Below are 15,316 nucleotides of genomic sequence, written 5' to 3' on the forward strand. Positions count from 1 at the left end.
ATTCAATCCCAGGGCCCCAAGGTTGACTCAGTCTTCCATCCTTTCGTAGGTCGGTAAATTGAATATTCAGATTGTTGGAGGTAATTGTAAATTGCTTAGAGAGTGATGAGTTCACTATTAAGCAGTATAGAAATGTAAATGCTATTGCTATTATTTGGAAAAGGCAGTGTTGATTCAGATAATGCTGAAATTAACGTTGATTAACAGGCACACATTTCCTAGATTACTTGATTCCACAACTTTATTTTCCCCCTAGAGTGTGTTAACAGAGGACAAAACAACATGGATGTTTACACACTTTGCATCCAGGACTTTGTAAGCTCCTTTAAAGGGAAAACAGCTTTACAATTAAATGCCCATTATGGCGCACCAACAATATTCTGAACACCACACATTCCACAAGAATAAAAGACAACCCCAGCTCAAAAGAGCTCAACTACCATAGGGAAGGAGAAAGGAGGAGGAGAGAGAAAGAGATCTGCATCAGAAATCCAAAAGATGGAATGCATTTTGTGAAGCTGATGATATATACAGCACAGAGAAACTGCACAAACCACATATTGACAGAATAACCTTTTCTGAAAATTTATGGAGAGCAGAATGAGAAGGAAGATTTGAAAAGGTGGTTTATAATGCACATCCAGGTCAAGGAAAACCCTTATTCTGTGTAAAAACAAAAACAAAACCCTTAATCATTTACATACATTTAAAACAGGGGGAAGAGAACAAGTCATTCAACAAAACAAATCTTCTAAAAACAAGCACAAATCCAAGCATTCAAAAAATCATCCTAAAATAAACAATATTTGAAAATAAATATATACCTATCTAAAACTATACTTCTGGTACAATGAAGGGAGTTTTTGTAGGAAGGCAAGCCGATGCAGTTTAATCAGTGCCTGCTGAACATATCATTTCACCTTCAAAGAAGGCAATCTGTGAACTGCTGTAAAAATTACAGTGTTTTAATAAAAGTTAAGAGGGCAGGATATAATTTTTCCAGATTTAAAGAAACACACTTTGGCATGTGTTAAACTTGGCAAAAAGCAGAACCACCAGGTAGACGTCACTAGGTTAAATCACATGGGCTAGTTCTATTTACATGAAAGGAACTGAATCTGTGAATTTGTTCTAAATCAGATGCCTTCACAGAACATCATTCTTTCATATATCACACTAGCAGGATAGGAATTTTCTGATATAACAGAAAATGTTTTTAAGAGTAGAAGGCCAAATAATCTAACACCAAGAGGTCTCCCACTGTCCTGCTAATCTAGAGTACCCTTCAGTGTCTGCACCCTCAGAAAAAAGAATACCTTTTAAGAGAGTCATCGTGTCCCTGTCTAAAGGAAGCATTCTTTCTTCTCAATGCCATGCAGTTACCACTGTTTTCCTCTTATCAGACTGGTGGCAATCAAGACCATCCACACAGCACAGGTTTTCCCAAAGTCCATTATAAAATAAGTTGAAATAAATATGTATGGATATTTCTGTATGAGATTGGACCTATATTGTAATTTCTTTAAAATTACTGGAGTGGAGGAATCCACTAAGAACTGGCATCTAGCTTGTTTGTGAAGAGAACGTATATCTCTCCTCTATATATACCACTCTGAAATTGCTTACAGAATGACATTCTTGGTGGGGATTAACACAATTTTGCATTTATGTGAAGAGGTTCTATTGAAAAAACAGAATCACTACAAAGGAGGGGGGAAGATACAAGGGAAAGAAAAATGAAATAAAAATTGGTAAAAGATTAGAAATCTATTGCTTCAGAGCAAAAGCAGAAAAAATCACAGCAGTTAGGCACAATCACAGTTTCAAGGTTTTCATTACAATCATTAAAGTATTGCAAGGCTCGTGATCCTAAATCTGCCTACAATTTGCAGGTAGGTCCAGGATGGCCAACAGCTTTCACAGTGATCTAAAGGATCCTGAGCTCTACTTTGTCACTCTGAAGACGTTACATCTTCCCCCTCCCCATCTCTGCCCTAAGGATGCAAGGCAGCTATCCACAAACTGCATAATCTCACACAGTTTTGTCAGTCTCCTTTTGCACTGATAAATTTTCTACTTAGTTTAAAAGGAGCAAAACGCCCTGGTGAGCAGGAGCAGTCAGCACAATTAAGACTGCTGGATAAAATGTCTACAATGCAAGCTCTACTTCAGTTACAATGTATTGATCATGCATAAATTCCTACAGGAATTCCTGGCAGGCGGGCATTTCAAATGTTATAGTTGATATGGGATCAGGTTGCTAATCAACTAACTGTTGGATGGACAGTAGGAGTTTCAAATTGGTAGCAAGTTCAGCATCACACACTGTAGACTTCAACAGCAATGGCGAGTCAATGGTCATCAACTTTAGTCCTTTTGGCTTTCAGGGAAAGGTGCTGTAAAGAGAAAAAAGCATTATTTTCAATTTTAGAATTTCATAAATGTTTGGATAAATAGACTCTTCTATTTGCATCTAAAGAGATTATCGCAACATAAAATCCTGCCAGAATAGATGCAGGATTGAAAAATCAAAACCATGTGTTATCGCATGCAGATGCAGCCAGACAAGAACAACTCCTGTTTTTGAAAAGCTGCTGGATAAGCACAGCTGGGGTCCAGGCTGCATAACATAGTCCTACCACTTCTTACTGCTTGCTTTTTGTTATTGGAAGAGGAATGCTTATTTTTGAGAGCACTTCTTGTATAATACATCTATTTTGCAACCTACCCTCACTTTTAGCATTTCATTAGTACTATTATTTCAGTATAATTTTAACTTTCCTTGTGTGATTTAAAATAGTTGAATCTACATATTTTATTTTCTGTAAGTCATTGTGAGATCATGGAAAGGTAAAGGATAAATACCTAACATAAAACAAAGTCACCAGAGTCACCATAAGAAGCCATTTAAGGGAACGGGTGAAATAAACCCACCTTTATCTCCCAAAAAATATTGTTCTCCATTAACTACATGAGTGAGAAGTCAGCTAGAATTTCTAGTAAAACAAAGAAGGAAGCATCTCAGGACAACATGCTCTAATGTCATATAAGATAATTATAAGTAATTACTACAGTAGTTGCCAATTGCTTCTGATAATTCATAGAATAATAATTTGTGTAACTGCTGTGCAGTTAAATACACTTCTTACGTGACAAACCTAGCCTGTAGGCACAAACGAAGATACAATGTCAGCAGATTTTAAGACTACCTATTCATTTAGGTATCAAGACACTGGATTCCAAAAAGATTTAATATTAACAGTAATGTTGGCTCATTTCCTTATCAAACCATAACTGAAATATTTGGCCAAAAATCTTCTACTAATTTTTTAGCCTGCCACATCATCTATATGAATGTGAGGAATTTTGTATTATCTCAAGCCAGGTTCACCCCAGCCTCATGTGGCAGCTTGAAGAGAACAATCCTTTTGGTACTTCTGGACCTCCCAGAGATGTTTATTATAATAGCTGATCATCAAATATTTGTAAACAGCAGGAGGCACTGTATTTCAATGGTCCCATTCTTGTCTGACCAATGGACAAGGACACCAAAAGATGTTTCCAATCAACAGTATTTTTACTATTTGGAGCTTATATACTAAAGAGGTACTGGTTGTTAGGCATAGTCATTTGGAGCATTGGAATGGAATGTCACCCAGTGGTAACAACCCGTCTGTTTTACTAGCCTTTTTCAGAACATTTTACAGTTGATATAAGAACAAGAAAATGAGTCCCTCATTGATAATACAGACACTCAAAGCCCTTCCAGTCAATATCATGATAGTTGAAGCAGTCCAGCACTGAAGAAGGGATCAAACTGACATAAGCTGTCAACAACAGAGAATGAGTTGTACAGATTCACCGATAACTACAGAAAAAATTCAGTTGCAAGTAAGCAACTTGCCCTTTTCCGTGGTCTGTGTATCGCAACCATAGTGTATCACACACTGACAGGTAAAGAGCATAGTATGAATTATGTGTGTTTTCAATAACAAAACAAAAGTCTCTTGCATGATGGCACTGCAAAGTCAACACAGAAAGCTAAGCTGAGTCTGACATCAAAAATTTACTTCTAGGTTGACGGAGGTACCATACAACTTGCACGAATAAAAAGCAGGGTGCACAAGAACAGGGAGCAATTTGTTGGTTGGGTTCAGCAGTGGAAAGTTACATATAAAATAGTAAGCAAGAGCAACAATCATAACTGTATCTCCTGTGGCTCAGTGAAAAATAATCAAAGTCATGATAAGAATCCTCTAGACCAGCATGAGTCTGGCAATCTCTATATAAGCTTTAGGTAAGTACACTGGTGCCTCGGGATACGAAATACCCAGGTTACGAAATTTTCGGGATACGAAAAACGTGGATTGGAAAAAACTGTTTCGGGTTACGAAATGTTTTTCGGGTTACGAAATCCATTTCGGCGCGAAATTCAAATGATGCAAAGTGCAGCTACAGGCTTTCCAGGGATTTCCAGGGCTAACGGAAACCTAAGGGGGCTGGGTTAGGGGTTAGCTTTGGCGCGAATTTTGAATTTCGTTAGCAGCAGTGATTGGCTTGCGAAATCAAGCTGATCAACTGTATTGGCTAACGAAATTGGGGGGGTGGCTTGCCTTGAGATACAAAAGCCGGCTTCCATTGATCTGCTCCTTTGTCTGGCCCTGTGGACTGTGTGAAGAAGAGTTGATATTCTGAGCTCTGACTCTTTGGTTCCACTTGAGGTTCGGACTTTGCCTGGCCTTTGGACTTTTTCTGCCTTTGCCAGGTGTATCTTCGGATCAAGACCGGCCATCAGGAATTTCTCTACAGGTAGGTTGATGGATTTTTACCTTCTTCTTGTGGGGTGGGGTGGGGTGAGACAGTGTGACCATGCTTTTGCTGTGGGGTGCTGGTTTTTTTTTTTTTTTTTTTTTTTTTTTTTTTTTTTTTTTTTGTGTGTGTTTTCAAAGTGTGGATTGTGGGTTTTGCTACTGGCATGTTCAGATGTGTGGATTATGGGCTTGGGGTGCTGGCTTGCCTTTTTTGGCTTTTTTTCCTTTTAGGGTGGCATGTTCAGATGTGTGGATTATGGGCTTGACATGCTGGCTTGCCTTTTTTGGCTTTTTTTCCTTTTAGGGTGGCATGTTCAGATGTGTGGATTATGGGCTTGGGGTGCTGGCTTGCCTTTTTTGGCTTTTTTTCCTTTTAGGGTGGCATGTTCAGATGTGTGGATTATGGGCTTGACATGCTGGCTTGCCTTTTTTGGCTTTTTTTCCTTTTAGGGTGGCATGTTCAGATGTGTGGATTATGGGCTTGGGGTGCTAGCTTGCCTTTTTTGGCTTTTTTTCCTTTTAGGGTGGCATGTTCAGATGTGTGGATTATGGGCTTGGGGTGCTAGCTTGCCTTTTTTGGCTTTTTTTCCTTTTAGGGTGGCATGTTCAGATGTGTGGATTATGGGCTTGACATGCTGGCTTGCCTTTTTTGGCTTTTTTTCCTTTTAGGGTGGCATGTTCAGATGTGTGGATTATGGGCTTGACGTGCTGGCTTGCCTTTTTTGGCTTTTTTTCCTTTTAGGGTGGCATGTTCAGATGTGTGGATTATGGGCTTGGGGTGCTGGCTTGCCTTTTTTGGCTTTTTTTCCTTTTAGGGTGGCATGTTCAGATGTGTGGATTATGGGCTTGACATGCTGGCTTGCCTTTTTTGGCTTTTTTTCCTTTTAGGGTGGCATGTTCAGATGTGTGGATTATGGGCTTGACGTGCTGGCTTGCCTTTTTTGGCTTTTTTTCCTTTTAGGGTGGCATGTTCAGATGTGTGGATTATGGGCTTGGGGTGCTGGCTTGCCTTTTTTGGCTTTTTTTCCTTTTAGGGTGGCATGTTCAGATGTGTGGATTATGGGCTTGACATGCTGGCTTGCCTTTTTTGGCTTTTTTTCCTTTTAGGGTGGCATGTTCAGATGTGTGGATTATGGGCTTGACATGCTGGCTTGCCTTTTTTGGCTTTTTTTCCTTTTAGGGTGGCATGTTCAGATGTGTGGATTATGGGCTTGACGTGCTGGCTTGCCTTTTTTGGCTTTTTTTCCTTTTAGGGTGGCATGTTCAGATGTGTGGATTATGGGCTTGGGGTGCTGGCTTGCCTTTTTTGGCTTTTTTTCCTTTTAGGGTGGCATGTTCAGATGTGTGGATTATGGGCTTGACATGCTGGCTTGCCTTTTTTGGCTTTTTTTCCTTTTAGGGTGGCATGTTCAGATGTGTGGATTATGGGCTTGGGGTGCTGGCTTGCCTTTTTTGGCTTTTTTTCCTTTTAGGGTGGCATGTTCAGATGTGTGGATTATGGGCTTGGGGTGCTGGCTTGCCTTTTTTGGCTTTTTTTCCTTTTAGGGTGGCATGTTCAGATGTGTGGATTATGGGCTTGACATGCTGGCTTGCCTTTTTTGGCTTTTTTTCCTTTTAGGGTGGCATGTTCAGATGTGTGGATTATGGGCTTGACATGCTGGCTTGCCTTTTTTGGCTTTTTTTCCTTTTAGGGTGGCATGTTCAGATGTGTGGATTATGGGCTTGGGGTGCTGGCTTGCCTTTTTTGGCTTTTTTTCCTTTTAGGGTGGCATGTTCAGATGTGTGGATTATGGGCTTGACGTGCTGGCTTGCCTTTTTTGGCTTTTTTTCCTTTTAGGGTGGCATGTTCAGATGTGTGGATTATGGGCTTGGGGTGCTGGCTTGCCTTTTTTGGCTTTTTTTCCTTTTAGGGTGGCATGTTCAGATGTGTGGATTATGGGCTTGACATGCTGGCTTGCCTTTTTTGGCTTTTTTTCCTTTTAGGGTGGCATGTTCAGATGTGTGGATTATGGGCTTGGGGTGCTGCCTTGCCTTTTTTGGCTTTTTTTCCTTTTAGGGTGGCATGTTCAGATGTGTGGATTATGGGCTTGACATGCTGGCTTGCCTTTTTTGGCTTTTTTTCCTTTTAGGGTGGCATGTTCAGATGTGTGGATTATGGGCTTGACGTGCTGGCTTGCCTTTTTTGGCTTTTTTTCCTTTTAGGGTGGCATGTTCAGATGTGTGGATTATGGGCTTGGGGTGCTAGCTTGCCTTTTTTGGCTTTTTTTCCTTTTAGGGTGGCATGTTCAGATGTGTGGATTATGGGCTTGACATGCTGGGTTTTTTTTTTCTGTTTTCAAAGTGTGGAGTGTGGGTTTTGAAACTTTGGCCATGGTCCCATGTGGGCCAGAGAGTCCCACCATAGGGTGGCATTTTCAGATTTTGGGTTTCTGGCCTATGGGCTTGTGTTCTTGTGTGCTTTGGCCATGGCTGTGATGATTTGAGAGTGTGGGGTGGGACTTTTGCAAGTTTGGGCCAGAGAGTGTGACCATGGGGGTGGGGGTGGTTTCCAATTGTGGCTTTTGCTCAGTGCCTGTGCCTTTTGTCCTTTTTAGGCTTGAGCTATGGCTCCCAAGCCAAGCGGTGAGAAAAAGAAGAGGGCTCCCTTGTCCTTGGAGGACAAGAAGGACATCATCGCCAAGCACGAGAGGGGCGTGCGCTTGGTGGACATTGCCAAGGAGTATGGACGAAACCCTTCGACAATTGGCACTGTCCTCAAGCAGAAGGAGGCCATCAGAGCTGTTGTGGCTCCAGCGAAAGGCGTGACGACGATTGCCAAGCAGAGGACACCGAAGCACGAGGAGATGGAGCGCCTGCTTCTCCTCTGGATCAAGGAAAAGGAGCGAGTCGGGGACACTGTGACCACCTCGGTCATCTGCGAGAAGGCCATCACCATTTTCGAAGACCTGGCCAGCAGGGAGGCAGCTGAAGGAACTTCTTCGCAGGAGGAGCCAGCCACCCCGGACTTCAAAGCATCACGTGGCTGGTTCGAGAAGTTCAAGAGGAGGACCGGGATCCACTCTGTCGTCCGTCACGGCGAGGCGTCCAGCGCAGACCACCAGGCCGCCGAAGCATTCGTCGTCGAGTTCAAGGCCATGGTGGAGGAGGAAGGCTACGTCCCACAGCAAGTCTTCAACTGCGACGAGACGGGCCTCTTCTGGAAGAAGATGCCTCGCCGCACCTACATCACCCAGGAGGAGAGGAGACAGCCAGGCCACAAGCCTATGAAGGACCGCTTCACACTTGCGTTGTGTGCCAATGCCAGCGGGGACTGTAAGGTCAAGCCCCTGTTGGTGTACCACTCCGAAAATCCAAGGGCCTTCAAGGCACACAACATCCAGAAGGACAGGTTGCCAGTGATGTGGCGCTCCAATGGCCGCGCATGGGTCACACGCCTCCTTTTCGTCGAGTGGATCAACAGTGTCTTCGCCCCGACAGTGAAGCGGTACCTGGAGGAAGAAGATTTGCCCTTCAAGTGCCTCCTCCTCTTGGACAATGCTCCTGCGCACCCGCATGGCCTGGAGAAGGACATCCTTGATGAGTTCTCCTTCATCAAGGTCCAGTTTCTGCCACCCAACACGACCTCCCTCTTGCAACCCATGGACCAGCAGGTGATCGCCAACTTCAAGAAGATCTACACCAAGCACATGTTCAAGCGTTGCTTCGATGTGACGGAGAGCACACAGCTGACCCTTCGAGAGTTCTGGAAGCAGCATTTTGATATCGTCGTGTGCTTGAAGATGGTGGACTTGGCCTGGCAGGAGATCACCAGGCGCAACCTGATTGCTGCGTGGAGGAAGCTGTGGCCTGATGCTTCTTCCTTGGAAGGGTCACAGTCCGAGGGTGCTGAGCCAGGTGAAGAGGAAGAGGTGCACGAGATCGTCTCCATCGCAAGGTCCCTGGGACTCGACGTGGACAACGAGGACGTGGAGGAACTCATCGAGGAGCACAACGAGGACCTGACAACAGAGGACCTGAAGGCCTTGGCGGCGATGCAACACTCGGCCGTGGATGAGGACGTGCTCCATTTCGACAGGGGCCAGGAGGAGGAGGCTGCGGGGGCATCTTTGCCAACGGCAGAAATTAAAGACATTTTGCGGCAATTCCACAATGTGTCTTCATATGTGGAGAAGCACCACCCTGAGAAGGTGCTCACCAGCCATGCCATTGCCCATTTTGATAATGTCTGCCTTAGCCATTTTAAGAACCTGCTTAAGGGCCGGCAAAAGCAGACATCCTTGGACCAGTTCTTCACTAGAGAGGGAGAACCGTCATCCAAGAAGGCAAAAGGTGACCCTTAAAAAAAAGGTGACCCTTAAAAAAAACACCAAATTCTTTTTAAAAAAATGGTTAACTTTGTTAAATTGGTGGCATTGGCTAAATTGGCTGAATTGGTTAAATTGCTTGAATTGGATAAATTGGCTGAATTGGTTAAATTGCTTGAATTGGATAAATTGGCTGAAGTGGTTAAATTGCTTGAATTGGCTGAAGTGGTTAAATTGCTTGAATTGGTTTAAATTTGGCTTTTTGGGCTGCCCCTCTCCTCCTCCTCCTCCTCCTCCTGCCTCACTCCGAGATGCCAGGACCAGATGCCAAGACCAGCAAAGATAAGAAAAACACTTTTGTATGGTCATGGGTGTGATGATTTGAGAGTGTGGGATGTGAGTTTTGCATGTTTGGCCTTGATTTGATGCGGGCCAGAGAGTGTGACCATGGGGTTGCTTTTTTAGATTTGGGGTTTCTGGCCTTTGGGTTTGGGTTCTGGGGTGGTTTGGCCATGGCTGTGATGATTTGAGAGTGTGGGATGTGAGTTTTGCATGTTTGGCCTTGATTTGATGTGGGCCAGAGAGTGTGACCATGGGGTTGCATGTTCAGATTTGGGGTTTCTGGCCTTTGGGTTTGGGTTCTGGGGTGGTTTGGTCATGGGTGTGATGATTTGAGAGTGTGGGATGTGAGTTTTGCATGTTTGGCCTTGATTTGATGTGGGCCAGAGAGTGTGACCATGGGGTTGCTTTTTTAGATTTGGGGTTGCTTTGGTCATGGCTATGATGATTTGAGAGCTCCTCCTCCTCCTTCTCCTGCCTCACTCTGATGCCAAGACCAGCAAAGATAAGAAAAACACTGTTTTTCTTTATCCTTTAGAATGGGCCTGACCATGGGGTTGCATGTTCAGATTTGGGGTTTCTGGCCTTTGGGTTTGGGTTCTGGGGTGGTTTGGTCATGGGTGTGATGATTTGAGAGTGTGGGCTGTGAGTTTTGCATGTTTGGCCTTGATTTGATGTGGGCCAGAGAGTGTGACCATGGGGTTGCATTTTTAGATTTGGGGTTTCTGGCCTTTGAGTTTGGGTTCTGGGGTGGTTTGGTCATGGGTGTGATGATTTGAGAGTGTGGGCTGTGAGTTTTGCATGTTTGGCCTTGATTTGATGTGGGCCAGAGAGTGTGACCATGGGGTTGCATTTTTAGATTTGGGGTTTCTGGCCTTTGAGTTTGGGTTCTGGGGTGGTTTGGTCATGGGTGTGATGATTTGAGAGTGTGGGATGTGAGTTTTGCATGTTTGGCCTTGATTTGATGTGGGCCAGAGAGTGTGACCATGGGGTTGCATTTTTAGATTTGGGGTTTCTGGCCTTTGGGTTTGGGTTCTGGGGTGGTTTGGTCATGGGTGTGATGATTTGAGAGTGTGGGCTGTGAGTTTTGCATGTTTGGCCTTGATTTGATGTGGGCCAGAGAGTGTGACCATGGGGTTGCTTTTTTAGATTTGGGGTTTCTGGCCTTTGGGTTTGGGTTCTGGGGTGGTTTGGCCATGGCTGTGATGATTTGAGAGTGTGGGATGTGAGTTTTGCATGTTTGGCCTTGATTTGATGTGGGCCAGAGAGTGTGACCATGGGGTTGCTTTTTTAGATTTGGGGTTTCTGGCCTTTGGGTTTGGGTTCTGGGGTGGTTTGGCCATGGCTGTGATGATTTGAGAGTGTGGGCTGTGAGTTTTGCATGTTTGGCCTTGATTTGATGTGGGCCAGAGAGTGTGACCATGGGGTTGCTTTTTTAGATTTGGGGTTTCTGGCCTTTGGGTTTGGGTTCTGGGGTGGTTTGGCCATGGCTGTGATGATTTGAGAGTGTGGGATGTGAGTTTTGCATGTTTGGCCTTGATTTGATGTGGGCCAGAGAGTGTGACCATGGGGTTGCTTTTTTAGATTTGGGGTTTCTGGCCTTTGGGTTTGGGTTCTGGGGTGGTTTGGCCATGGCTGTGATGATTTGAGAGTGTGGGCTGTGAGTTTTGCATGTTTGGCCTTGATTTGATGTGGGCCAGAGAGTGTGACCATGGGGTTGCTTTTTTAGATTTGGGGTTGCTTTGGTCATGGCTATGATGATTTGAGAGCTCCTCCTCCTCCTTCTCCTGCCTCACTCTGATGCCAAGACCAGCAAAGATAAGAAAAACACTGTTTTTCTTTATCCTTTAGAATGGGCCTGACCATGGGGTTGCATGTTCAGATTTGGGGTTTCTGGCCTTTGGGTTTGGGTTCTGGGGTGGTTTGGTCATGGGTGTGATGATTTGAGAGTGTGGGCTGTGAGTTTTGCATGTTTGGCCTTGATTTGATGTGGGCCAGAGAGTGTGACCATGGGGTTGCTTTTTTAGATTTGGGGTTGCTTTGGTCATGGCTATGATGATTTGAGAGCTCCTCCTCCTCCTTCTCCTGCCTCACTCCGAGATGCCAGGACCAGATGCCAAGACCAGCAAAGATAAGAAAAACACTTTTGTATGGTCATGGGTGTGATGATTTGAGAGTGTGGGATGTGAGTTTTGCATGTTTGGCCTTGATTTGATGCGGGCCAGAGAGTGTGACCATGGGGTTGCTTTTTTAGATTTGGGGTTTCTGGCCTTTGGGTTTGGGTTCTGGGGTGGTTTGGCCATGGCTGTGATGATTTGAGAGTGTGGGATGTGAGTTTTGCATGTTTGGCCTTGATTTGATGCGGGCCAGAGAGTGTGACCATGGGGTTGCATTTTTAGATTTGGGGTTTCTGGCCTTTGAGTTTGGGTTCTGGGGTGGTTTGGTCATGGGTGTGATGATTTGAGAGTGTGGGATGTGAGTTTTGCATGTTTGGCCTTGATTTGATGTGGGCCAGAGAGTGTGACCATGGGGTTGCATTTTTAGATTTGGGGTTTCTGGCCTTTGGGTTTGGGTTCTGGGGTGGTTTGGTCATGGGTGTGATGATTTGAGAGTGTGGGCTGTGAGTTTTGCATGTTTGGCCTTGATTTGATGTGGGCCAGAGAGTGTGACCATGGGGTTGCTTTTTTAGATTTGGGGTTGCTTTGGTCATGGCTATGATGATTTGAGAGCTCCTCCTCCTCCTTCTCCTGCCTCACTCTGATGCCAAGACCAGCAAAGATAAGAAAAACACTGTTTTTCTTTATCCTTTAGAATGGGCCTGACCATGGGGTTGCATGTTCAGATTTGGGGTTTCTGGCCTTTGGGTTTGGGTTCTGGGGTGGTTTGGTCATGGGTGTGATGATTTGAGAGTGTGGGCTGTGAGTTTTGCATGTTTGGCCTTGATTTGATGTGGGCCAGAGAGTGTGACCATGGGGTTGCTTTTTTAGATTTGGGGTTTCTGGCCTTTGGGTTTGGGTTCTGGGGTGGTTTGGTCATGGGTGTGATGATTTGAGAGTGTGGGCTGTGAGTTTTGCATGTTTGGCCTTGATTTGATGTGGGCCAGAGAGTGTGACCATGGGGTTGCTTTTTTAGATTTGGGGTTTCTGGCCTTTGGGTTTGGGTTCTGGGGTGGTTTGGTCATGGGTGTGATGATTTGAGAGTGTGGGCTGTGAGTTTTGCATGTTTGGCCTTGATTTGATGTGGGCCAGAGAGTGTGACCATGGGGTTGCATTTTTAGATTTGGGGTTTCTGGCCTTTGAGTTTGGGTTCTGGGGTGGTTTGGTCATGGGTGTGATGATTTGAGAGTGTGGGATGTGAGTTTTGCATGTTTGGCCTTGATTTGATGTGGGCCAGAGAGTGTGACCATGGGGTTGCTTTGGTCATGGGTGTGATGATTTGAGAGCTCCTCCTCCTCCTCCTGCCTCACTCTGAGATGCCAGAACCATCAAAGATAAGAAAAAAACTTTTTTTCTTTATCCTTTAGAAAGTTTAGAATGGACCTGCCAGTCATTGTTAAGATCATTAGAAAGTTTAGAATGGACCTGCCAGTCATTGTTAAGATCATTAGAAAGTTTAGAATGGACCTGCCAGTCATTGTTAAGCTCTTTAGTGCCTCAGGCAACTTGTATTGTAGGGTACTTAGCTTAATAGGCCTCTATTGTGCCTTTGTTTTGACTTGCAGGTTCAGTCTGAGGTCATAGAACGCATTAGTTATTTTCAATGGAAAATGTGTTTCGGGTTACGAAATTTTCGGCTTACGAAAGGAATTGCGGAACGAATTAATTTCGTAACCCGAGGTACCAGTGTAGTAGTACAGAGACCACCAGTGGATCTTTCAGGCATCAGAAGGTCAGAAATATACAGTCATTCCTCTGTTTTCATGGGGGATCTGTTCCAGACACACACACACACGAAAATGCAAACTTGCATGTATTCAAGCTCCACTGGCATGGGCATATGTGTCATTTTAGCCAATGGGGCTTGCCACTCTATGAATAAACGAGACTGTGGACTTCAAGTCCATGAAAATGGAGGGGCTAGGTGCATTCAGAGGCTAGTGCCATGCGCAGCCATTCAAGCCAATGAGTCTTGATTATATGAGAGTTTCCGTTTTTGGAGGTGGTGGTGGTCTGGAATGGATCCCCTATGAAAACAGAGGGATGACTGTATATGCCACTCCTTTTTGGAGTGGGGAAAAGGCATCCTTTCCATGGTGGCAGCGGCTTTTCAGCGTTACTGTCTGTGTGTAAACGCTGCGCTGCAGAAACACTGTGATGCCAACCGCGTGATGCCAGCATGGGGCATGTGCCGTGCATACGCCATGCCCCCAAGCCAAACAGAAGGTGGCATTTTTTGCTGGTCTGTTTTGGCCCCAAGTCAACAATTTGCTGCTTTCTGTCTAATACTGGTTTAACTGATGACTGCAACAATGGAGGTAGAGAAATCTGGAGCACAGCCTGGCAGAAGAGGCATTAAACTGGACACTAATGCAGATGGAAACCAGGCTAGAAAAACAGTTCTTACTTTCTTCTTCCATTTATTTTTGGCTGTAGAGATATTGAAAAAGAACTATGTGTTTCCTTGACTTCTTAAATCTCTCCAACCTGAGAGACCTCACAGTCAGTGACCATTCACTGATTTCCTCAAAACCTACCACAGGATCAGGGCTGGTAACTATGATTTCCCATGACTCAGCCACTGATTTTGAATTCATTAGTAATTGCAAAGTGGTAGGAATCATGTTTTTGCTATAATTCTGAACAAAGCAAATTCCAGCCTCAAACAGATACCTGAGGGAAAGCAAGGAGGTTTTTCACTTCTCTGTGTTAATGACAGAGGTGGAAGAAATGTGTACCCACAATTTCCACAGTTGCAAAAAGGGGACCTTGATCACCATAGATTTGCTGGGTCACTAAAGTACAACAAACAAAAGACTGAGAGCAACAAAAGGATGAAGCCAATAACAATGAAACAAGAAAACAAAAGTGAAGTCAAAGGCTTTCATGGCCAGCATGAATAGTTCGTTGTGGGTTTTTCGGGCTATGTGGCTATGTTCTAGAAAAGTTTATTACTGACATTTCACCAGCACAGATGCTGGCGAAACGTCAGGAATAAACTCTTCTAGAACATGGCCGCATAGCCCAAAAAACTCACAACAAACTAAGACAACAAAAATATACTAAGGAGAGATGAACATTCTAGAAATCCTGAACTCCACTCTATGAGTACATTTTCCCTCAAGGAAGTGAGTCTGATAACATATTCAAATTGTACTGCAGAGGCCATCAAGGCAGAACTAAATGCAAAGGCCAGAAGCATACTTTTTGAACATTGGTACTAGTGAGGGGTTGGGCCTGCTGACCAAGGTCAACTCCGCACTGTTCTGAAAGAGGTCTAAACAGCTGGAGACATGTAATATACCAAGAACAGACTATTCTTCTTCTTTTATTCATAAAAACGTAATCTCTCATTTAGAGCAATATAATCCACTTGTGCTGCCTTTGAAAATGCCTTGAACACTTTTGCCAGTGCCAAACCTGGCAGATCACCTTCTAGTTGGAGTAGATTGGATGGTTCTGTTTTTAATGCAATAACAAGGGCTACCAAATTGGCTCCAGGGTCAATACAACTTTAGCTTTTACCAGATGGATGTTATACTACAACTACTTCTCTCTATTAATTTGATCCCATCTAAAGTGACCTTGGTACAGTATTTCATTGTTGTAAGAGCTGAGAAAGTTTAGAGCAAGAACTATGCAGTGGTGGTACCTATAATACTAAATGCTTTCTCCTTCCAGATACTGCTTTACATTTTCCATCATC

The 15,316-nt window shown here is 44.2% G+C and overlaps 1 protein-coding gene across 2 annotated transcripts in view; it reads right to left on the minus strand.

Annotated features, from left to right (window-relative positions):
* Positions 1 to 229: 229 nt before the first annotated feature.
* DHX35 (DEAH-box helicase 35) overlaps positions 230 to 15,316 on the minus strand; it is a 64,948-nt gene continuing 49,861 nt past the window's right edge. For both annotated transcript variants that reach the window (XM_089513988.1, XM_089513987.1), the window contains one exon: positions 230 to 2,396. In XM_089513988.1, coding sequence (XP_089370114.1) covers positions 2,352 to 2,396 — 45 coding nt within the window. In that variant the 3' untranslated portion in view covers positions 230 to 2,351. The remainder of the gene's footprint in view (positions 2,397 to 15,316) is intronic.

The sequence above is a fragment of the Sceloporus occidentalis genome, unplaced genomic scaffold, assembly GCF_023333645.1.
Source record: "Sceloporus occidentalis isolate IW3139 unplaced genomic scaffold, rSceOcc1.0.p SCAF_3, whole genome shotgun sequence".
Lineage (NCBI taxonomy): Eukaryota > Metazoa > Chordata > Lepidosauria > Squamata > Phrynosomatidae > Sceloporus > Sceloporus occidentalis.